This window comes from Myodes glareolus, chromosome 5 (assembly GCF_982192425.1).
Source record: "Myodes glareolus chromosome 5, mMyoGla1.1, whole genome shotgun sequence".
NCBI lineage: Eukaryota > Metazoa > Chordata > Mammalia > Rodentia > Cricetidae > Myodes > Myodes glareolus.
The window spans coordinates 84,910,631-84,937,224 of NC_142030.1; the positions used below are offsets into that span (position 1 = coordinate 84,910,631).

The following is a 26,594-nucleotide window of genomic DNA, read 5'->3' on the forward strand; positions in this document are numbered from 1 at the left end:
CTTATTGTAGCCTTGTTCTTTTACATTCTTTTACAATGTCTATACAACTGACCATCTGGGTGGCATTGGTGTGATAGCTTGTAAGCTTCACTTGACTACTCACATGCCTTGATTTCCTTAGGAACTAACCGATTTTCCACCTTAAGAAGGAAACAAACAAGTGTGGACTGGTGCACTCTTGTAGGCTATTGCCTTAGTCTAAGGTCTTGTCCCTGGGTTCCTTCTACAATTCCACAGAGAACATAAAATGCACATCACTTCCCAGGGCTCCAAGCATAACTTTGGACAACGGTCACAAAACAGCCCGCCAACTCTCAGTATCTTAAATATACCACGTCCATGAAACATCAAAGATAGTATGTGCGAACACTGTGCGAACTTTCAGATCCTCTGAGGTTTACAATATTTTACCAATGAGGTTTATAATGCCAAAAAGTTCACAGTATCTTAAATTCTAAAGAATATTTTAGTAAGAATGCTAATCAAAATATTCAAGCCTTGTAAAACTAAGAAGTATATCCATCTTACAAATGATGGACAAACACTGAGGAAACCAGCATTTCATAAAGCAAAAGTCTAAACTAACAAATAATTAAAAAAAACACTTTGAAATGTTTCTGAAAGCTACTTGCAATCTGAGATACAAATAATATGCTCATATAAATTAGTCTAGAATTCAAATTATGTAGTAGCAGACTTCTATGACAAATTTAACAATGTATCAACTGAAAAGTCTTTCATGGTATCATTGAGCATGGCTGTATAGTCAATTTTTTTTCTACTTAATTTGTAGCAAAATCCTAAACTTACAAATGTTTAAACTGAAAATACTAGAAAATAATTTTCTAAAATCATTATGATATCTGACAGAATACAGTGTTTATAGATTCAAATGGGTAAGTGTTTCTTTCCCACAGAACTTTACGTATCCTATTGTGGCATAAGCCAATCTCAGGAAAAGTCACTCTGCAATCCCAGCTGGGCTATCTATTCCACTTTGATGAGGGTGCTGGTACATCAGTAAGTGCTTAATGGTGATAAAAAATGCTCCATTATCCATGTATACGGTTGTCTTCAAGCCCTACTGTCTGTGATATTATTTTAAATAGGCAGTACAGACGGCTCTAAACAATTTCTTCTTTGTGGTAGAATCTTTAAGTAAAATCACCTCATTTGTTCCTTCTTAAGCTACCTACAAAGACGCTTACCTAACATATACTGCATTACATCAATCACAGTAGTCTGAAAGAATATCATTTTTATTTAATTTTTTAGAACCTAGTGTTATAGTTTCAAAGACATAATCTAGACTAAATGACTTACTTAAGCCCTGCCTGAACAGATAATAATCTATGATAACCTTGGTGGCCTTATAGCCACACTTACTCCTACATGCTTATTTATGTTCAGACAGTTTTGAAGTGTCTGACAATAGATGGACCATACTCGAGTACTGCTGCTTTGCTTGAGTAAGAGGAAAACACAGATGCTATCACTTCCACCTAACAGCTTTCCTGAACTTAGCAAGAGCGCTGTCCACCCATATCTCTCTGAGTGATTCTGCTATAGCAATTATGATTAGTATAATTATACTATACTCAGATGTGTGCATGAAGGTGTGCAGAGGTGTGTGTGTGTGTGTGTGTGTGTGTTTATTTCAGGAAATAAATAAGTAAAAAAGCCTATTTACTGAATTACACAGCATAGCTTTCCAAAAGGTGGCCACTAAATAATGGAAGGGTGGGTGGGTGGGTGGGTGGATGGATGGATGGATGGATGGATGGATGGATGGATGGATGGATGGATGGACCAACCAAAAAAGTAATAAGAGTGTCAAAGGACCAAGATGTGATATTCATCTATGGTCACAAGAGGGCATTATGGTTCTCCAAAGTCTATGGCACATCACTAATATGAGGTGCAAACACAGAAATGTTTTCTTGATCCATGAATGGTTCTGGATTTGCAACATCCCAATCACTCTGAAAAGTTAACCAAGATAAATGCAATCCCCCCAAAAATGTGGCCCCGTTTGGAACTAAAGTAAGTTTTTTGTTCAATGATTTTGAGACTGTAGGTTTAAATTACATTTTTTTTTCTTCAGCATGGATCAATATGATCCTAATATCAAGGACATAAATTGAGGAGAATGGTTTTCCCTAGGAAACTGCTTAATCTATCATATTTTCTGACAATAGGATGAAGTCACATAGATGGATGGAGATCCTTTAACAAAAACTGAGCCAATCATATGACTTTAAGGTTCAGAAAGTTTTCAAACAATTCCTTGTTTAGACACCACTGCTCTACTCTGAACCAGGGAATACTGGCACGGAAGCCATTGGAACTTGACCTAAACACTATTTCTAGCATTAGAATCAAGCAAGCAATAAGAAAGAAAGGAACGGAGTGAGAAGTTTCTTTACTTAGAGTGGAAGTAGAAATAAAGACTTGATAGCAGGGTCAAAAACTATTTCTGGAAATAATAATACTACATGGAATTGAACTTAAAGGTATGTTATTACAAGAGGTCAGAACATTTTAACAGAAAAAATATGATGCAAGTAATATTGCAAAATGTGATTCTAATCATATAATTAGTTCTCAAAATGACTTTAATTGTATAATGCTTTTAGAAAAGAGAACTTTAAAATAAATATCTAGTTACAGAACACTGTATACAGAAATCTATGCCTTCGTCAACATAAACAAACTGCATTCTCTGCCTTAAAATATGAAAAATATTTAAAATATGCTGGTCAAAAGGAAAACTCTACAAAGATAACAGAAAAACTTACTTATTGATACGGCTTTATATTTATATTTGTACACATTACAGTTCATAATATAATGAAAGTACATCCTGAAGTCTACAAAACTATTTTTCCTTTCGAAGTTCTCCAAGGCAAGAACAGCAGTGGTGAGTCACTGCCCACCTACTTCACAGCATGGGCAATACTGTTACTACACTATGGAAATACACAGTACAGCAGTGTAATCAATCTGGACAAGTACAAGCATTGTTCTGAAAAGGGCTAGTTCCAGAAACTTAATAAAACACTTACCACCCCTTTGTATAAGCATTGCATATTTAAATAATCACAATCTTTAAAGAAATAATGAAAATTTAATAAATACATTAATTCAAAAGGACTTTAATTTTTTACTAATACCAGCTTTGATATAAGAAAATCATCGATGCAAAATGATCTCTGTGTCTGTGTGTGTGTTTGTATCTATGTATGTGTATCTGTGTGTGTGTGTGTGTAAAACATGAATTTATACAAAGGCATGATTCAGATAAAGAAATCTCAACAAATTTCTTAAAAAGTAACTATGCCTGAAGGTTATTACATGGTGAAAACAATTCTTTAGCCTCGAATATCAAAACTACAGCATTGGGGAATCTAGTTCTTGAGTGGCTTCTCTATACACAATCAAAGCTTCTTCTTTGGAGTCTCCTCCTTGTCTCGCCTTACTATATAGGAGCCTTGCTAAATTCCAGTCAGAGAGAACAAGGAGGCCATTGGCCATTGTTCTAGTTTCTAGTGGCCTGATTGAACTCAGATTACTGAGCTCACTGGGAGCTGTTTCTAAAGCCAGCCAGTTCTCACAATTGCTCTCACACTTTCCATGCTGGTTTTCTTGGTTGCTTTAGGCTGACACTTTGCCTCATACCAGACTCTCAAAATTTCTTGTACTAGAAGCAATCACTTCCACAATACTGTTTTCAGGGTGCTGCTGAGAAGAGAGGAGGTGAAGGAAAAGGGTGTCTATCCCAGCCAAAGGTATGAAAGCTTGTCCTCAAAGAGCCAATAGGATTATGGGTAGATTTGACAGATAAACTCTGATACCTAGGTTATTGTTCTCTGACACTAGAGCCATTGTATAATCTTTGAGCTACAAAATAAAATTATATTTAATACTTACACATCATTTTCCTAAATGACCACAAAAGAAATTTGCAAAATTTAAAGAAATACATCTGCCAAATCTAAATTTTTATTATCTTTAGAATGAACTATTTTGATGCATATAAAAATGTTCTTTTATACTTAAAACTTATCTGAGAGTCAAGTTTCTATGGTTTCTTTAATCTATACAAGACTCTATTGGTAAAACCCAGATTGAGGGGTCTGGCAAGGCCGGCTTACCAGCAGTAGTCCAGCAGGTGTGGAGGAAGCACGGGGATGTAGATATGCTGCCAGTACATCGGGTATAGCAGAGCGGCAGAGCCGTGGAGACAGGCAGTTAACTGAAATTCACAGAGAGGGAACAATAATGAGCAGCTGCTGACCCTCTAAAGAAAAAGGCATGTTCAAGGTATCAGAGATGAGTGATCATCATAGGACAATTGACGCAGTGACATAGCACACACTGTTTTTACCAACTCCACATGTAAAAGCCTGTGTCTCTATGGTCCTTCGGAAAAACACACAAATAGCAAAATAAGTTTCTTGGGAATCGTATGCAGATTTTATATTCAAATTGAAAATATAGTTAAGGTAAAATTTTGTACCATAAATAAAAGTTGAAGTGAACAAAATTAGTGAGTCTCTTAGAATATCTTGTAGGAAGTGACAACTTGTGCGGCACAGTTTGCAATCACTCAGATTAATACAGCACGGTTAAATATGGAGAGAAGAGAGGCTGAAAGCTCCTGAGGGATATCATTAGGGCAAATTGCCAAAGAATGAAACATGAGCCAGTCAGGAGAGTCTGGAAGCTGCAATAATACCAGGGGACTTGAATGTTCGACAGTTGGAGCTTCAGTAATGTGTGAACTGTGGGTTATGGTATCAGGAGACTCTGTTCACTGACACATAGAATGTCACTATTGACCAGCGAGCTGCCCAAGCTTGACAGCTGTACTACAGGAAGCCAAGTATATCATAATTTCATATTTAAACTGCTCATTCCAGATTAACATTTTGTTTCCTAGCTTTAGATCACAGCGGATGCAATTACACTGTTGCTACTTTAGAGGTAATTGCCATTTTAATTGTTGTGTTTGGGCAAGCAGTTAATTAAAATTTTTTAATGCCTAACAAAGGGTACCACTTTTTTCTCCCTCCTAACTAATCCTCATTCATATTTCTTTCTGTGTGGCTTCTTTCTTAAAAATTAATATAGTATAGTTTTTACTGATTGAAGTAGTAATTAAATCAGTGTTCTTTTTCATTAAAGTTTCACTATCATCTCTATTTCAAGGTTCTCAAGCCATTTTATTTAACTTCAAAGTAAGAATTTTTTCAAAAAGTGTACGAAAACACACTACAGACTTCCCATAAAGAAATAGCTCCATTTTTTTAAAAAAGAGGTTAAAATATAAACATAATAACTACATGGAAAACAATACATGTGCACAGAGTAATCAAAGTCTCACTAACAGCATCATTTTTCTACTTGTAAGTGCAAACAGGCTGCATTCAACCAAAAATTAATTAAGAATTAAGGTAATGTAATCAAAAATAAAAACACTCCAATTTTCAATCATCTTTTTCATGTATATTATGTATTTTCCAGTCAGGATTTTTTGTCAAGGTTAAGTGACAGACAATGCAGTTTGACTCACATTTCCTATCTGGTACTGACACAGGATCTCAGTGCCCTGCATACAAGCTCTTTTAGTCTATCACAGCACTCTTTCAATGAATATTTTTAATTCCTTAATTACAGCAAACATTATGGTACTAGAAAACTTTAAATCCGTGCATTTAAAAAGTACAGACCAAGCATCTGATGAGGGCACAAAGCAAGCTGGAGCCTCTCCAGTTCTCCAAGAGCTTTCAGACACTGTTCAGAACGAGGCATTTCAAGGTTTTCTAGGTTAAGAAGTTATGTCCCTTTGAAAGACATAGTTATGTACTTTCTCCACAAGAGAACAAGTGACTTTGTAGCATTTCATTTAAAACTTTAGAAGGGGAAGCTTTCCTTTCTTAACTGGAGAAAGCCATGTGAAGCAAAAGGAAACACTCATCTCAAAATGAGGACTGCCAGGAGGGCAAGATTTCACTGAGTTCGCAGTGCAAGGCAGTCACCAGATGCCCTGGAGCCATGACTACTCACGAGCTGGGCATCCCTGAACATGTTCCTTGACATTCTCCAAAAGCAGCGGCATTAGGTGGCAGGGGATGGACTGGCTTCATGGAAGATGGCTTCTAAGACCATAAACAGCTGAGTCACAAATCTCTGCACTGCCTAGTATTAGGCAAGTGATACCTTTGCTAATCAATCCTACCAGAGGAGAATTAAACCATACAATCCTTGGAAACTTTCAAGATACACAGATGGAGAAGAGGAAAAGGAGAGAATATAGGACAACCCCTTTTTCACTACTGCCTGCCTTAAGAAACCATCCTGGGTGAATAACCTACCATGAGGCTTATTCATTCATGATACATCAAGTTCAGATTTAGGTGGGTCGCTAAGAAATTAGACTTTCATAATAATCACAATTTTGATTGGAAAATTAAACTTATATTTATGAAAAAAGAAAACTAAAGAAGACCCAGTATTCAGTATTCACCCAATGGTACCCAAGAGCTATGAAATTTAAAAGACTGAGCAATTAATATAGCATGAAGTTGAAGAAAAATAGCAAAGTTACAAGTAAAGAAAATCAATTATTAAAAAATAACTGTGACTAAGAAACTAAACAGACATGTTGTATGAAATCTAACACCCAGTTTACCAGTCACAGTCAAAGCTCTGAGACTAGCAAGCTGCGTGGCCTGATACCTGCTCACATCACTTGGTCTCAGGTTCCTGATCTTTAACATAAGAAGTGTACAGTAGATCATATGTAAGCACTGTATGTACAAGTTAAACACTCGACTTTTAGATGACATCAATTCTAGTATTTCATATTCTTAGTAAAAGATTTTTATCCAACCCAGATGGTTCATAGTATATATAGTCTACCAAATCCAAAGATTAAATATAAATGTCTTAAAGCCTATTACTAACTATGAAATCAGAAAAATCATAATATTTATTTGCTTATGTACCTTTTACATGCTATCCCACATCCCACTAGACAACAAGAACACAACTCTGAGCACACGGACACCCTGTTTTCATTAAGCTTACATATCTTGGGAAAAGCTAACAATAAGAATATCATACCTTGCATGTTGGGCATCTTTTTCTAAAATACCCAAACCCCAAAGTCCTCCCATACTCTTTTATTTTTTTAAATGTCAATATGGTACTAAGTGGAAAACTCCACAGCTGATCTCACATGGCAGGTTCCAGTCAAAATGCACGTGAACAAAAAATAGTTTAAAATTACCTTCAGGTTACATGTCCAAGGAACATATGAAGCTTCAATGAATTCTGTTTTGATTCTGATCCCATACTCAAAATATTTCATAACATACATATAAATATTTCAAAAATCAAAATAATCCAAAACACTTCTGGTTGCAAGAATTTCAGACAAAGGATCATCAAGCTGTCAGTCAGAATGCTATAAAGAAACCTACAGCAGAGTAAGGGCAAAAAACAGAAGCTTTTGTAGACAGAGGACTGTAGAATAACTCTGATAGGACTGAACTGAACTCAGATGAAGTAAGAGAACAGACTATTGTGGAACTGGGGAGAACATCCTCAGCAAATGAGACACGGCGATCAAAACCTTGCCACAGAAGGGTACATAGTCTCTCCGCAGAGCAATGGGGGCTGCTCAGGGCAGACAGAACAAGTGCAGGTGGCAAGAAACGACATCAGGCAGGAAGTGCAGTCTGCTGGAAGTACAGCAAAGATACCAGGTCTTTCCACAACTTTAAGAAGAGTGGGAATCATATAAATACAGCACTAAAAATGTGAAAAATAAGAAAAGAGCACTGTTACAAGTTTTCTACCAGGAACACTGTGTGAATTAAGAAAATGAAGAGGAATACACACACACACACACACACACACACACACACACACACACACACTAATAATATATGTGTGAGTCCCCAATGACTCACATTCTCCATTATACTACCAGAAAACATTTATTAAATACTTAGACATAAACCTACAAAGTATGCGGAAGAAGTATAGAAGGAAAACACTGTAAATCAACTATGAAAGAAAGACAATAACTAAATAAATTGGAGTATTAGCCCATGCTTATGAATAGAAGGCAGTATTTTCAAGATGTGCACTCTTACAAAATTGATCTAGAGTCAATGCAACCAAAATCCCAGAACATTGCTTCCTGTATTTCAATAAGCTGACTAATATCTACATGAAAAAGCAAAATCCAGAATAGTAAGCATATTCTTGAAAGAGAAAGGCAAAACTGGAGGGTGGGTACTTGTAGTCAGAAGCCACTTGTTCATTCCCGGCCACTCAGTCCCGAAATAATCACACAGAAACTGTATTAATTAAAACACTGCTTGGCCTATTAGCTTAGGCATATTTCTAGCTAGTTCTTACATCTTGAATTAACCCATTTCTATTATTTTATATTTTACCACGAAGCTCGTGGCTTGCCGGTACAACTTTGTGTGGGCATCTTTCTCCTCTAGCGGCTACTTGTTGTCTTCCTGACTGCCTACTCTCTTCTCCTCTATCCACTTGGAATTCCCACCTTGCCCTATTCTGTGCTTCAATAGGTCCAAAGCAGCTTCTTTATTAGCCAATAGTAATAAAATGTATTATTCATAGCATACAGAGGGGAATTCCAGATCAGATACTATTTGGTTTCATAATGTGGGTGTAAGGCTGCAGTCACGAAGACAGGCTAACACTAGTGAAAGCATAGACACATCTACAGCACAGATGTTCCAGAAAAAGACCCACAAAATAACATATAAACATAAAATAAACATAAACTTTAACAAAGAACAAAGAACCAAAGACATTCAAATTAAGTAAGGGAGGTATTTTCAACAGATATTGTTAGAACAACTAGACATTGGAACACAAGAGAGCTGACAGAGAAGCCAAGGACAATGGCACTGGGTTTTGATTCTACTGCATGGACTGGCTTTGTGGAAGCCTAGTCTGTTTGGAAGCTCACCTTCCTAGACCTGGATGGAGTGGGGAGGACCTTGGACTTTCCACAGGGCAGGGAACCCTGACTGCTCTTTGGACTGGAGATGGAGGGGGAGGGGTATGGAGAAGGGGGAAAGAAATGGGAGCAGGTGAAAATTTTTAATAAAAAAAATTTGCTGGAAAAAAAACGTAAATTGAGGTAAGTCTTACATCCTTTACAAAATGTAACTCAAACAGATCACAGACCTAAATATAAAATGCCAAGTTATAAATATCAGAAAGATAATAGAGGAAAAATCTATATGCCCTGGGGCTTGACTTTTAGACATGACACCAAAGACATGATACATTTCAGAGACTTGAGAAGGTAAAATTAAAAATAAATGTATGTTCTAGGAGTTGAGGATACAGCCTGATGGCAGAATACTTTACCCATATGTGCAAGGTCCTTGGATCAATCATTAGCACCGTAAGAAACAAACGTATAAACAAAAAGATAGAAACTTATTCTGTAAAATATTAATGGAGTGGAAGGAAGAAATGGAAGGGGTGGAAGAGAGGAAGGGAGAAAGAAAGCGAGGACTAGGGCTTACTGACTAGTAAACAGTAGTGAAAGACATGCCTGAAAAAGGGCTGTTGTCACACTTAAGCAGAGTTCTAGACCTCAGCAATAAGAAAACCTAGTTAAACATAGGCTTAAGACCTCAACACACTTCACCAATAATATACGCAGATGGCAAGTGAGCTTACACTGTCACACATCACCAGGGAAATACAGACTCAAACAATTCACCACTATCTCTACTGATGGCCAAAGACCCCAGCACTGACAATGCTGAAAACAGGTGCCGCCACAGCAGCTTCCAGTCATTTCTAGTGTGGATGCAAATGAAATGGCCACTCCAAAGGACAGTTTCCTTTTCTAAAATCCTTGTTAAATTAAAATAACTATTTTACATTTCATTCTCTTCTCTATTGTTCTAGGATGGCATGACAGTTTATTAGAACTACAATAAGAAAATATTTTAGTATAGACAATTTAGAGGCATTCATTATCAGAAGTCTGGAGGCTGAAAAACCAAGCCCAAGAGCTGGCAGGTTCACTGTCTGGTGCTAAGTGGGTCTCTGCTCCACAGGTGGCACCTCTGTTGCAACTATACACAAAGGCAGTGAACAGACAGCTCCCCTGCACCTCTTGCAGGGTACTAATCCCATTCAGTTTCTAACAAAAGTACTGTTTCACTGACAAGGTCTATGTATGAAAGTGGGGAGGGATCCCATTCAGATACATAGGACAAACTTTGATAGCTCGTTTCTGAAAATCCATTCTCCCCTTTTTCCATCACAACTAAGTTCGTGGAAAGCTTTAACCATGTCACAGCTGGTCACTGTGCTAGCTAGCTTCTCTTACATAGCCAAACGACTAAACTTTTCTTGTTTTCAACCTTTAGATTTTGTTTTGTTTTGTTTTGTTTTTTGTCTATCAAGAAGCTGGAGAAATTCTTTTCATCCACATACTTCACTGGAACCGGAGCCACAGTAATGCATCAAACATAAATCTCTACCTTCAAGATGCTAATGTTTTCATTTTCTTCTACAATCCATACTTACTGTAACATTCATCTCTGCCCAACTCTTGGCTTTTTCGATCTGAGAAAAGTCAGATCAGGAACTAAGATAGAGACCACAGAGAAACATCATTTACTGGCTTGCTTAACCAGCTTTCTTACACAGCCCAGGTCCCCCAACCTACGGATGGATGGTACTGACCTCAGCAGACCGAGCACTCCTACATCAATTAACAATATGCCAACAAGCCAATCTGATGGAGGCAATCCCTAATTGAGACTCCATCAGAAAATTGGCAGCTGAAGCTAACTAGGAGAATAAGGAGTTGTGTCTGCATTGGCAGATGAAATGGCTCCAGGCCTTTAAAAGACCCAAATGTCACTAAATCTAAATGTTAAGAAGGGTTGATCACTGGGTGCAATGACTAGACTCAGCAGACAAAAAGAAGAGGAGGCACAGAGGACTAGAAGAGGAGCCAGCAGTGTCTCTCTGTATCTCCTGATACTTGTCTCATAAGGAAATTGAGGGCTGGAGAGATGGCTCAGTGGTTAAGAGCAATGGCTGCTTTTCCAGAGGATCTGGGTTCAGTTCCCAGCAGTGACATGACAGCTCACAACTGTCTGTAACTCCAGTTCCAGGGGATCTGACACTCTCAAGGAAACAAACATGCAGGCAGAATATCAATGAATATAAAATAAAAATAAGCTAAAAAAAGGAAAATATCTCTATAAGGAAATTGAATGAAAACAATCAGGAACAAAACAACAAAACTCCACATCACAAACATGGATATCCTTAATAAATGAGTTTGTATCATTCTACCAACAAAAAACTCGACCATCTTAGGTTCTAGCTGAGTATGAAAATAGATGATGTTCCATTGATGGAACAGATGGAAATGGATAGAGAATAGAGAACAGTTTTCATTGAGGGACAGTCCTACACTTTCTATTTAAAACTACATGAAAGCCAAAAGAATCCCAAACCAGACCAGCTCATATATTGAACGAGAAACAATATTGCAATATAAGTTAACAGAACTCAAGGGGTTCAAGATTTACTAATACTTTTTCCTCAAGTCATTAACACTGAGATCAACTTGCTTAAAAATTAAAATCCTGTAGCAGGAAACAGATACACAAAACTCATTTGTTTAAAAAGACAGTCTACATAGAACTCAGCCCCTCACTCATAAAACACAATTTTTAAGTTAAAAATTGTAGCTTAATTTTTAAAAACTCAAGCATTTTATTGATGATCTCAACATCAGACATGTGGTCAGGGTCACAGGTGTTTGGGAATAAAGTGATGGAAGTAGCTGAAAAAGCAAAACAGATTTTTTTTAAAAAAAAAAGTATTCAGAGTCTCGCAGATGGAAACACTGAAAACACACTTGGGGAAGAAGTGAAAGGTACCATTTTATGTATTCACTCAAATTTCCTTTTGTTAAAAGCCTGCTGTGTATTATTACCGCCAAAGAGCCAGTCTCATGAGAGTGATCACACCTAACGAGAAGCCAGCCTCACAGTTGCTCAGGAAGCTTAGACTAGATCTGCTGCAAGATCCAGCTAACCACTCTTGGGAATACACCCAAGACTATAGAGACAACAGTTCAACCATGCTCACTGCTGCTCTGTTCAAAGTAGCCAGAAGATGAAAACAGCATAGATGTTCATCAACAGATGAATGGATTAAAAAATGTGTACATTTACACAATGAATATTGTTCAGCTGTTAAAATCATGTAATTCTCAGGTAAATGAATAAAGCTAGAAAGAAAACCATTCTGAACGAGGTAGCCCAGACCCAAAAAGACAAATATGATACTTACACGCTTATATGTGGACGTTAGGTGTTATGTCTGTGATAAGCAAGCTACAATCCATAGAACCACAAAGATTAGGTATAAAAGAAGAAACAGAAAAGGGAAACAAAATAGATAGTTATAGAGGGATGGAGGGAATGGAATGAGAGGATAAAGTGGGTAGGAGGAATGTTAGGAGGAGGAGGAAAGAAGACAGGGAGAGATAGCTAAAATTAAGGACCACTTGAGGGGTAATGTGAAATTATATACAGAAGCAGCTTTGTAAATTATATAAATATATGAAGGCTATCTAAATGAAATTGCCAAATAATGGAGAAGATGGAGTCCCAAGTGGATATCTCTTGTCACCAAATGAAACTTCCAGTACCAGAATTGGGTTACATGCAATTGAACTCTTGGCCAAAGGGGTCCTTTTGGAACCCCCAAATAACCCAGGTTGTTGCTAAAGCTATGGGTTATTCTGTACTAACTGATGGCAAGGCCCCATTGCTGAAGACAACACTTACACAACTCACTGAACATGGAGAATTGAAGCTGGTACCCACATAGAGCCTTCATCCCTATGGACTAGTGTTTATGGCACTGGGAAGTACTCTAGGCAATACCAAAGGAAATAGGTAGGTACTAACCTAGCTACAAACGCTTTGATCTGCAAGAGTGACCTGACTCTAAGATACATTGGCGCAATAGTGGCATAAAACCTGTGGGAGTAAGCAACCAATATGTGATTTGACATGAGGCCCACTCCATGAGATGGAACCCATTCAGACACTGCTCACGTGGCCAAGAACCTGAGATCAGATAGGCCAGGGACCTAGGGGAAAAGGAACTACTACTGTTTGCTAAAGAAATGTAGCAATAAAATGACTCCTAATGACATTCTTCTATATTCAGCAATCATCAAAGAAGCTTCCTCTTGCAGTATGTTGGAAGAAATACAGAGGCCCAACCAGATAATGTGCAGAGTGAAAGACTTTGAAACATTCTATCCTAATTGGGATTTCTCAAATCCCTCACCTCAGGGCTCAGGGAACCCTGCAGAAGAAGGGACAGAAGAGTGAAAGAGGCAGAGGGATGGAGGATACCAGGGAAACAAAACCTTATAAATACAGCAGGATTGACACACGCATGAACTCACAGACTGCGGCAGCATGCAAAGGGCCTGCACAGGTCTGCACCAGATGGGGTCCCAGTGATGCGAAGAGAAGTGGATACATGTCCCAAACCTAATCCAGAAGCTATCTCCAACAGATAACCACTTGCAAATGAAAAATTAGTTCTATCCAATAGACTCACGCTGGAACGCTACTACTCTTAAGGGAAGTACCAATGTCCAGCAGTAGATGGCCAACACAAAGCAAACTCAATGGCATCTTTGGAGGCTCTTTGTCTCATAATGTTCTGTCAGGGCTTTGTGTGTGTGTGTGTGTGTGTGTGTGTGTGTGTCTGTCTGTCTGTCTGTCTGTCTGTCTGTTTTTTCTTATTTATTTATTTATTTATTAAAAACTTCCACCTCCTCCCCTCATCCCATTTCCATTCCCCTCCCCCTACTCCCTCTCCCCCTCCTTCTCCAGGCCTAAGAGCAGTCAGGGTTTCCTGCCCTGTGGGAACTCCAAGATCCTCCCCCCTCCATCCAGGTCTAGGAAGGTGAGCATTCAGACAGACTAGGCTCCCACAAAGCCAGTCCATGCAGTAGAATCAAAACCCAGTGCCATTGTCCTTGGCTTCTCAGTCAGCCCTCATTGTCAGCCACATTCAGAGAGTCCAGTTTGATCACATGCTCCATCAGTCCCAGTCCAGCTGGCCTTGGTGAGCTCCCATTCAATCAGTCCCACCGTCTCTACGGGTGGATGCACCCTTCGTGGTCCTGACTTTCTTGCTCATGTTCTCCCTCCTTCTGCTCTTCATTTGAACCTTAGGAGTTCAGTCCAGTGCTCCAATGCGGGTCTCTGTCTCTATCGCCGGATGAAGCTGTCTGTCTGTCTTACAGTTCCTCTGAATATTTACTATGGCTTCCTGTTTTGTTTTGTTTTTTATGAAATTCCTATGTGGACAAAATTGTGTTTCTTGTGGTTTTTCTTTGGCTCTTTTTCTTCTGTCCTATTCTGGTTTGGTTTTTTTTTTGTTTTGTTTTATATTAATTATTATTCTTTAGATATTGGTTTTCTAAGGAGAGAAAGAGAATGTGTAGATTCTGATGGGGTGGAATGAGAAGATCTCAAGGATTTGGAAGAGGGAAAACCATAATTAGAATACACTGCATGAAGAAGTCTATTTTCAGTAAAATAAAAGTAGAGGAAAAAAAATAGAGTCCGCCTTAAGGATTTTGCTGTCAAGAGACTGGGTAGGAGAGGGTGGGTGGCATTTAATGCCAATTATGGGCATGGGAAATAGGCAATGAATGTTATTTTTTAATCTAAAATATTAAGTAGCTATCTATAACAGGCTTAGCCTCGAGATGAATGACATTAGTAGTCTACGCAGAAGAAGAATGTGATCACTCAAACGAGCATGAGAACGAGCAGAGGAAAGAAACTGAAACTTTCAAGGAAGTCAGACAGAGCTCGAGAAGAGAAATGCAGTTCAGTACTAGGGATGATGCTGTACTAGAAAAACAAAGATTTATTTGGTTTTATAAGACCGTCATGGGAGAAGGACAAAAGTGCATGAAGATTGAAAATACATAGAGAGTCAGAAAGATTGATTTAACTATACACTAGCTTCATGAGGTTGGAAAGTCTGCCCTATGTTTCAAAGATCCCTTTTTATCTGTCCACTTAGATACCAACAGCACTTACCACATAATAATTAAATCATTTTAAATTATTTGTTCATAAAGCAGACTAAGAATATGCACTGTTACAGAGATGATATTGATAACATCATATGCAGATTAAGAGAATATCATCGTTCACTACATACTGTTAAAGGCAATGTTTGTGGGTAGTGACAGTTTCCTTAACTAACACGATGGGCAGCTAGAATGGAGAGCAGGGGAGAAAAAGAATTACAGAAGCAGAATCTATTTAGGTCTGTGCTGGGAAAGATGCATGAGTGGATAAGGCCATTTGCCAAATCAGTCCTAAATAGTGTAAGTGATTAAGGAAAAAAATCTGAGTTCTCTTTGAAAATGTGAGCGCAATATCTACAGTCAGTTGCATGGAAGTTTAGAACCTGAAGGCACACATCAAAACTGAAATGCTGCCAAACTTCAAAATGTGTGTGTGTGTGTGTGTGTGTGTGTGTGTGTGTGTGTGATCAATAGCACAAAATTAAACCACTGTTCTATATATAAAATAATTCAGTTAAGAGAAATAATCCAAAATCAATTTTGTGGTGACCAAGCACTGTAGGAACAAAGCTGAGAGAGCCTGCATGGCAACTAAACACATTTCTAACAGTTCCACGGCCGTCACACTAACCTTCTGCTGTGGGAAGACACTTTCAAAGGCAAATGGGCTAAACTCTCAGCCAGAAAAACTTGCATACTTCCCTGGGAAAGGGGTAATTCAGAGAGGGAAAATGAGGTACTGGTATTTAAAGGCCTCAACCTCATGCAACCTGCACATATGCCTTCCTGCAAAGTATTTCACAACCTCCACACAGCCGTTTCTACACTTAGTCACAGTCATGTAACGATGACTGGAAATACACTGACAAGAATGGCAGTATACATGTGTCAGATAATACCTGCTAAGCACAGACATTATCCAGTTTTGGGGAACTGACTTGGATTCTATTGATTGTAGGATTTAAAATTTTTTTAAATTGTTCTTAGAAGACCTTTAAAAGGAAGTCCAGATAAAAATTTTTAACTGTATTTCTCTGCTGCTGTCTTAAAAGCACAAGGCAAAGCCACTTCAATAACTTCAGTCAAGAATCAAACCACTGGACACTTTGTTCTCGCAGCAACTGTTCAATCTTAACCTCCTAAAAGAGTTTCTGCGCTTTAAGTTTCAGTGAAATAAAGATACACATGACTCCACTAAGAGACAAAAATAAATATGCACAATGCAGATGAGGATGTTAAAATGCATTGGACTCCCTTTAGTCAGAGCCTAGAAAACCACTGTTTAATAGCTGGTTTTCTGGGGATCACAAGATGCGTTTCTGCATATGCCCTTGATGGAATTAATGAGAAGGTGAGAGAAAAGCATATGCTTAAACGCCTGGGGGCAGCTATCACAAAGAAGAACATACAGTTTATTAACACAATTCCAGCACTCGCAGCACACCGCTTGCTCTAAATAGTCCAGAAATAATATGCATATATAATCAATTCTCTGTAAATGATGTGCATACATCATTAAGAGGATGATACTTTCCAACTCTATGTTGGTCAAAATAGTGCTAACATTTAGATATCTGCTTTAAAGAGATACACCCCCTTTTACCTGCTTCTACAAACCATAAACGTACACCCTAGTTAACATATTACTGACAGGATGATGAGAATGCTCCTGTCAGATACTGGCCAGCTGGGTGTTTGAGACAAAATGCACAGCCCCAGCTGACTAGTTAGAGGAACTCTGGCGAGGTACAATTACAGAGGCATATGACAAGGCTTCACGCCTGGCTGATTTGAGAATCCATGACATGGCTTTTAAACAGTGGTCCTCTGGATCTACGGTCACAAAACAGCAATAAGTCAACTAATACAATTGTGTAGCATCATGGCGTATTCCTCTGCTTTGAATATATGAGACTGTGCTATGATGTGGTGCCACTCTACTAGGATTCACTCAGGCTTAAAACATGAGGTCTGCCTGCAGCATGCATAAAATCAACTAGCTTGTTAGTTTAGGACTGGCAGAAGTCATCCTGTGTACTTGGCAATGTACACATATAAGAATTCAAGCAAAACCGATGATGTCTTAACTCATTTAAGTTAAAAATGTAAAAATATAAGAATACTAACACTATACCATGCTTCCACAAATGGGAAAGGGCTCATTAAAAGTACTTAAACACAAAAAAAATGGCAATTTGTTTACATAACCTAAAACTAAGTATAAAGTTTATACTTTGAAGGCGTAAGTCACAGACAATCCCACACCAGTTTGGAATTATGATTAATATAATGGTTATTTATTCAAAGGGGAAAAAACTTACAGATTACCGTCCCAGACAACAGCCCCTCCGCGCGAACAGGAAAGGAGTCCAGGGGCCGGAAACAGAGCCGGAAGACAAAAAGAGAGTGGAGGACAGCCGCTGCTTTTTTTAAAGGGAGAGACCACGCCCCAATGGGCTGGTAACTCAGCGGCGATTGGCTGAAGGAACTCCCACAGCATCTCCCCCTTTTGTTTAAGTAAGAGAGTTCTAAGCCTACTACGCAATTATATACAATAAGTACAAACCTACGAAATTATATACAATAAATACAAATATCCTATTCTAACTAGCTTAAGTCTTGTATAACAAATAACTTGGCCAAGTCATGAAAGGAAAGTAACTACATTTATATAATCTTCAATCCCATCGAAGATCTGAGAAGGGAAATAATGTTATCTGAGTAATTAGGAAGTGCAATCAAACAACTTCCAGAACATGTAACAAATCGCAGAGACAACTGGCTACCTGGACAAACACCCAAAGTCACATTTGCAGCGTTGAAGCAACCAACTTTGGCTAAGGCCTGATGTAACTGACATACCATTTTCAAAGGCAAGAAACTTCAAAACTATCTTACCCTGTCTTGGCAGGATATGACAGTCTTGTTTTATCCATTTACGGATATTCTGTAACTCTGTCAGTAGTTGAGGTATGAGCATTTCTTTACCCAAAGGCCAGTTCTGCCAAGAAGGCTCCAGGTGGAGTGTCTTTGGTGCTTAACATTCTCTCGGGCATAGATCAGTGTTGCCAGGAGTGATTGTGTCTCCCTACCATAGAACTCTGAATTAGATTAAAGGCCATTTTCTACAGCTCTTTGAAGAGGTTGAAGATTATCTATCTATACTGAATATAATCTCTATATATCTAAAGAACCTGATTAGTCTAATTATAAATGACAAACTTAGATGACTGTTGATCTATATAATTCTCAATATCTATCTAACTTAAAGACTGAGATAATAAACAAGTGTGCAATAAATGAGGACAATGAGACCTCCAAATATAAACAATGTGCAAGTATACATTGCAATATGGTAAATATATATCAATACATAAACAATATATAAGTATCTTAATCAGAGGTAGAAGTGTACAATGCAATATGGTAAATATACATATATCAATACAATATATATATACAAATACATAAAAATGTTTTAAACAGAGGTAGAAGCATGAAGCATGCATGCATAAAATAGTCAACATAATTTAACTTTGTATCAATATATAAGAATCGATACCAATATGTTTGTCTAAAAGCAATAACTCACAAGTACAAATCTATTTATCCCATAATCCAATTATCCCTCCTTTTTTTTTTTTTTTTTTTTTTTTTTTTTTTTTTTTTTTTTTTTAGGATTCCTGTGCTTATAAAATTCCTCCCCCAACCCTCAACCGTATACTAATTATAACCAACCCCTAAATGATGTCCCTAAACCCAAGGACAAACTTTATTGGGAGAGGGGACGTCGTTCTCTAGAATTACTTCCAGCTGTCATGGGGGCGACGTTCTTTCTGGGGGATCCTGTGAAAGTAAAATGATGGTTAAATTTCAAGATCAATGTCTTTTAAAATTGCAAATAGTCTCTGAGTATTTTGTGGAGGTCTGGCCAGAATGTTGTACAAGATGTGCACCATTTCAGCACGTTGGAACCGTCTTGTGCAGCTGGTACCCAAAACAGGTCTTGTAGTAGCGCTATCAGTATCATGACGTCATATCAACCAGGTGGAGTTGTTGTTATGGGGCCCCATCTTCTTCCTGGAAACTTCAAATGTCACTGTAGGAAAAACTCATTGTTCATTGTGGAAAACTTAAACATTAATTATATAGACATATACATGAATACCTATATTCAATGAGAGACATGATAGATATATTTAATGAAGGTATGATAGATATGAAGAAAAGTAAAGATGTTTTCTAAACTCATATTTCTTTCTGTCCCATATCATGGCTCTTGACATGAGACAGAAACTCCAGAAACTCTGGGTTTTTCTTTAAACAACAGGCTTGGAATTAGAGAGGGACTGAGCCAGAGTCCAACTCTAAAACCAGCTCTATAAATTTTGAAATATGATTTAGTATATGGTACTTACAGAACCTATTCAGTTTTCTTGATAGTCCCTATTGGGCCGTTATTTTCCATCTGTCAGTATTCAAATATCCAGGGTCCCTTGAACTTTTCAAAGATCAGTGTTTTCCTGTGGAGATAAGAACAGAACCCTGCCCCCATTCTATATGCTTTTCTTACCACCTGTATGGTTATCATCATTGTAGATGCTGTCATTTCTCCTTTCCAAGAGGTTTCTCCTCTTCAAATCGAACCTTTATTAATTTTGATGGTATCCACAATTTTTCTTCTCCTGTGGAAACAAGAGCAAAACCCCTTCCCCAACGTAGCACATCTCCTGGCTTCCATTGAGAGGTCAGCACGTCTTTGAAATAAACAGGTTGGTTTAGTTCAGAAGTTTTTTCCATTATCCAATGCCTCTCTGCTGCTGTTGTTCCTTTCTCATTAGCATTAAGAAAATTCAAGGTTAATAAAGCATTATGCAATCTATTTCTGGGGGTATCTTTCGTCCCTTTCTGTTTGTTTAGCATATCCTTTATAGTACGATTTGATCTTTCTATAACTGCCTGACCTGTAGGATTATTTGGTATACCTGTAACGTGTTTTATATTATAATAAGCAAAGAAGCGTTTCATTTTCTTAGATACATATGCTGGACCATTGTCTGTCTTTATTTGTGCAGGTATACCCATGATGGCCATAACTTCCAATAAATGTGTGATTACCGAATCAGCCTTTTCTGAGCTCAGGGCAGTTGCCCATTGAAAACCTGAATACGTGTCTATGGTGTGGTGTACATATTTTAATTTACCAAATTCCATAAAGTGGAACACATCCATCTGCCAGATCTCATTCCTTTGAGTACCCTTTGGGTTACTCCCTGCAGGCAACGGTGTTTGATTATAGAAAGAACAAGTAGGACATCTCTTTATAATGTCCTTAGCTTGTTGCCATGTAATGGAAAACTCTTTCTTTAAGCCTTTACTATTGACATGATGTTTTTTATGAAATTCTGAGGCCTGCAGAACGCTTCCAATCAATAATTGGTCAATTTCAGCGTTACCTTGTGCTAGAGGCCCAGGCAGACCGGTATGGGACCGGATGTGTGTTATGTACATTGGACAAAGCCTATTCCTAATTATGTCCTGTACCTCGATAAACAATGAAGTCAACTCTGTGTCATCTGGTATGAATTCAGCGGTTTCAATATGCAAGATAACTCTTTCTGCATATTGTGAATCTGTAACTATATTAAGAGGTTCTTTAAAATCCCTTAGCACCATAAGAATGGCATATAATTCTGCCTTCTGGACAGAATTATAAGGGCTTTGTTCCACCTTACTCAATTCTTCCAATTTATAACCTGCTTTCCCTGATTTATTTGCATCGGTATAAAATGTCCGAGCTCCAGTTATTGGAGCATCACGTACAATTCTAGGAAGAATCCAAGAAGTTCTCTTTATGAGGTTAAGTCTATCACTTTTGGGATAGTTGCTGCTAATTTCTCCCAAAAAATTAGCACAAGCTCTTTGCCATGGTTCATTATCTTCCCATAACTTTCTTATTTCCTCAGTAGTAAAAGGCACTATAATTTCTGCTGGGTCTATACCTGCTAGTTGACGAAGTCTCAGTTTACCTTTTATAATTAATTCTGAAACCTTTTCTACATAAGTTTTTAATTTTTTACTTGGTTTATGAGGTATAAATATCCACTCTAAAATAATATCTTCCCTCTGCATTAAAATCCCTGTAGGAGAAATTCTGGAAGGCAGTATGACTAGGATGGAACTAAGATTCGGGTTGACCCTATCCACATGTGCCTCCTGTAATTTTTCCTCAATCATTGTCAGTTCCTTTTCTGCTTCAACTGTCAATTTTCTGGGACTATTGAAATCCTTATCACCATCTAAGGTTTTGTTTAAATGAACTATTAGATCAGGTGTTATCCCAACAGCTGGTCGTAGACTGGAAATATCTCCTAACAATCTTTGGAAGTCATTAAGAGTCCGTAACCGGTCTCTCCTAATTTGTGCCTTTTGTGTTCGAATTTTCTCTAACCCTATTCTGTAGCCTAGGTAATTAATAGAATCTCCTCTTTGAATCTTTTCAGGGGCAATTTGTAATCCCCACCTAGGCAAAACTTTCTTTACTTCTTCAAACATACTTTCCAAAGTATCTTTATTTGAATCAGATAATAAAATGTCATCCATGTAATGATAAATTATGGACTTGGGAAATTGCTTACGAATTATTTCCAGTGGCTTATTAACAAAATATTGACACAATGTGGGACTATTGAGCATCCCCTGTGGGAGGACAGTCCATTGATATCTCCTAGTAGGCTGAGAATTATTATAAGTAGGCACTGTGAAGGCAAATTTTTCTCTATCCTTTTTTTGCAAAGGTATAGTGAAAAAACAATCTTTCAAATCAATAACTATAAGAGGCCATCCTCTTGGTAATAGAGAAGGCAAAGGAATTCCAGATTGTAGCGGACCCATAGGCTGAATTACCTTGTTGACAGCTCTTAGATCTGTCACCATTCTCCATTTACCAGATTTCTTTTTTACAACAAACACAGGAGAATTCCAAGGGCTGGTTGATTCTTCAATATGGTTAGCATCTAGTTGCTCTTGTACCAGCTGTTCCAAAGCCTGTAACTTATCTTCAGCTAGAGGCCACTGCTTGATCCATATTGGCTTCTCAGTTAGCCATTTTAAAGGTAGGGCTGTTGGTACCTCTAAAGGTTTGCTATTGGCTGTGTGTTCTTGTACAGCCTGAATGGCTGGTGACCTTTTTCCATAATACCTCATTATATCCTTCCCAGAATTGTGAGTTCCTGGAACTACAGGAATGTTAATCTGGGTATTCCATTGCTGTAGCAGGTCACGGCCCCATAAATTTATTGCAATATTTGCTATATATGGCCTTAATCTTCCTATTTGCCCTTCAGGCCCTATGCATTCCACCCATCTTGTGCTTTGTTTTACACGAGATAGGGTTCCAATTCCCAGGAACTGAACATCTACCTCATGAAGAGGCCAATTCGGATGCCAGGATTCTGGAGTAATTATACTTACATCCGCACCTGTGTCTAATAAGCCTTCAATAAAAATGCCATTTATACAGACTCTTAGCTTTGGTCTTTGATCGTTAATATACGTTTGCCAAAATATACGTTTACTCTGTCCTCCTGAATTTTTTGACTCATTCTCCACATGTAATTCATCATTTAGACCAGTATTACTTTTTACGGCAGACATTGGAGTTTTTAATTTTCTTGGTGAGACACATTTTCGACTGTAACTGGGAATGACTGGGCCACTTTTGGCTTGGGGGCCTGCGAGAGGCCCCTCAAGGAGTTTCCCGATGGTATCGGGTTGCCTTGTCTGTCTGTTGTTGACCTGCATTCGTTGGACCAATGTCGGCCTTTACCACATCTTCTGCATATACCTGAAGGCTGAGATCTCCTACTTTTGTCATTCCCAGAGGAGATATTATTCCTAGGATTTCTTTGCCTGCAATCCCTTTTCAGATGTCCTAATTTACCACAATTAAAACACCTGGTAGTTTGATGTCTCCTCATAGCTTTGGAAATCGCTTCTCCTACCCAGGATTCATCGTTATAGCTAAACATCTCAACATTCATTGTATGCTGTATCCATTCTTCCATTGGTGCTGATCTAGATCTTAAAGGCCCAATTATCTTTTTACATTCAGTATTTGCATTTTCAAAAGCTAGAGATTCAAGAAGTATTCGTCTAGCTTCTGGGTCTGTTACCCCTATGTCCAGAGCCTTAATTAATCTTTGCACAAAGTCAGTAAAGGGTTCTCTCTGTCCCTGCCTAACCCTGGTATATGATTCGACCCTTTTTGCTGGATCTTGTATTCTATTCAAAGCATTCAAGGCTGCTTTGTGACATAAGGACAGCACTTCTTCATCATAAAGAGCTTGGACCTGTGGATCAGCATATGCTCCTACACCAAGAATTTGATCTTGGGAAACCTCCACACCTTTTGCTCTTCCTTGCTGTTCCATATGTTTGGATTCTTCTCTGAAATAAATTCCAAACATCAAGGAAGGCCCATCATCTAAAACTGCAGACACTAGCTGAGAGAAATCATGGGGGGTAGCTCTGACATTAGAAGCCCAAGTCCTTATCATTTCCTTAACAAATGCAGAGTGCAAGCCAAAGTTAACGACAGCTTGCTTAATTTCTTTTAAATCATTCATTGCTATTGGTGTCCATCTAGCTTCTTTAACTCCCTTTGAGCCTTTGGAAGTTAACCCTTTGTCAGAATAAATTACAGGGTATGTTGTTAGGACCCTGGGTAAGCCAGTTCTAACAGCTGGTGGTGGCATTGTATCCTGTCCTTGTGCCTTCTTACTCTGTTCACCAGCTCCAATAGTTTCTTCAATCATTTCTAATCTTTTTATCATTGTATCCCTTAAATCCTGAATCTCCTGACCTACCCGTGTTTCTAGTAATTTCACTAAGGTATCAGTTTTTTGGTTCCCATTCTGGAGGTTCATTCTATCTGTTACCTTATCAAAACTTTGTGGTAACATCTGAACGTCAAATTCAACAGCCTGTACCCTTTCAGGTAACTTCCTAGTACCCTTGGACATGGAGTCAATTTTGTCTATCATAGTATCCACTTGTTCAGATAACCCCTGATTTTCAATAATTTGGCGTAAGTCACAGACAATCCCACACCAGTTTGGAATTATGATTAATATAATGGTTATTTATTCAAAGGGGAAAAAACTTACAGATTACCGTCCCAGACAACAGCCCCTCCGCGCGAACAGGAAAGGAGTCCAGGGGCCGGAAACGGAGCCGGAAGACAAAAAGAGAGTGGAGGACAGCCGCTGCTTTTTTTAAAGGGAGAGACCACGCCCCAATGGGCTGGTAACTCAGCGGCGATTGGCTGAAGGAACTCCCACAGCAATACTTCATGAAAAGTATAAATTATTTTAACTGAAAACAGTGTGTGGAGGGAGTCATCGCAGGCTGGCTGATTAGCTACCACAGGAGAGCATGAGGTACACCAGCAACATCCAAGGTTGACGTCCATTTTAATCATGGAAAATTATGATTGACAAAGATAACCAAAGCAAACAAATTTCACAAAACAACAATAAAATTATGAGTGTTAAGTTGCTTTATCATATATATATATATATGTAAAATCTAATCAGGAGTTATGAAACACAGATTCATGCATTAATGTCAACTATAACAAAGTATCTATGGCATATGAAAATTCAAACATGTAAAATGAACCAAGGCAATTATTATTCTTCCTTTGTGTGTTTTAGTGATTTCATTAAACTCTTTTTAAAAATAGTTTTCTTCTAATTTATGTTATAAGACCTTGACCTTAAATGTTACTATGCATGTAATTTATTGCAGTAATATCTATTCAGACTGCATCTATAAGAAAATTGTTTAAGGTATCAAAGCCATTTCCCCATTTAAGGGATTGTGAAAGCAAATTTGAAATATGTTTATTTTATCAGTCCCACAGTCCCCGCAGTAAGCCAAACAACAGCTGTAACTTACAGATGGTACCTCTAGTTTTCATGGGTTGCCATAAACAATTCAGGAAAGCATTCTGTTTAACAACAAACTTTATTACAATCCACTCCTTTTTGTTTGTTTGTTTGTTTTGTTTTGTTTTTCAAGACAGGGTTTCTCTGTAGTTTTGGAGTCCATCCTGGAACTAGTTCTGTAGACAAGGTTGGCCTTGAACTCAGAGAATCTCCTGTCTCTGCCTCCCAAGTGCTAGAATTAAAGGCTTATGCCACCATTGCCCAGTTACAAATCACTTCTTAAAAATCACAAATCTTGACTGTCAATAAAGCTGTCTGAATAGTCACTGAAAATGTATCCAGTGCAAATATCAATCATTTCCTATATGTGTGTCTCAACAGCAAACATAGCAGATCAAGATAGCTTTTCTCAAAAAAAAAAAAAAGCTTTTCTCATTTCACATGTGAAGAAGAAGCTAAGTTAAAGAAAGGTTACTGCATCATTAAGAGAGGGCAATAAATTAAAACCAAGAAAGATAACAGTATTTTCATGAACCTATATTGGGATTTGCTTTGTTTCCTTAAACAGCAGTTTCTCTTCCCTCACACACTCACTACCAGCTTTACTCCAGTCTGTTTGACTTCCTCTTCCTCAGAGAGGCATTCATTCCATCCACACACACTTTACACAAAACACACACCAGCCATTCACCTCCCAGACTGTACACACACATTTTATCTTTTACACAGTACTACACATTCCATATGACATAAGAAATGCTTATTTGTCCAACTGTTTATCTATTTCATCCAGTTAAACATAAGCACACAAGCTGGTCTTGGTTGTCTTATTAATGGATTCACAGTGCCTAGGAAAGTGCCACACACAAAAACATTATACACATGAATTACTTCCTATAAAAGAGCTCATATTATAATCTTTGTCATGAGAATAATTTCCATTAGAAATACTGTAAAATCTTGAAAATTTTTAGGAGGAACAGCAGGAAGGGGATAAAGATAAAGAATGAAATGGTTGCACACCAATGGCAAACCCTGCGTGGAAGACTAAAACATTAAAACCCCACCCAAATCATTCAGGTGGATTCTTCAACAGCTCTTTAAAACTCGTGAGATAAAATAATTACTGGAACCAGTCACTAGTACTTATACTGTGGTTTATCTCCTCTTATCTATCTTTAAATATCTTTAAAATCATATAATATCTTTAAAATCTAATTATTCTCAAGATAAACATTTTCAATTTGGAAAACATAACAATATTATATACTTGATATCTCAAATTTGTATGAGTTCAAGTCTAGGGTGATGGGTGTGGCCCCATACAAAGAGTCAGGACCTATTTTGTCTCACACTGTGGCTCTCCAACAGCTTTTTGGTCTTGGGTTGGTGATTTCACTTCTCTGAAAACTCTTGTTTCTTGGGTTATTTTTTGCTTTTTTTATATTTTATGTTTATGAAGTTTG

The 26,594-nt window shown here is 37.9% G+C and overlaps 1 protein-coding gene across 4 annotated transcripts in view; it reads right to left on the reverse strand.

The window, feature by feature from the left end:
- The window catches only part of Dennd1b (DENN domain containing 1B), a 216,468-nt gene that overhangs the window by 86,088 nt on the left and 103,786 nt on the right, over positions 1-26,594 (reverse strand). For all 4 annotated transcript variants that reach the window (XM_085688160.2, XM_085688162.2, XM_085688163.2 and 1 more), the window contains one exon: positions 4,155-4,255. In XM_085688160.2, the coding sequence (XP_085544286.2) occupies positions 4,155-4,255 (101 nt within the window). The remainder of the gene's footprint in view (positions 1-4,154; positions 4,256-26,594) is intronic.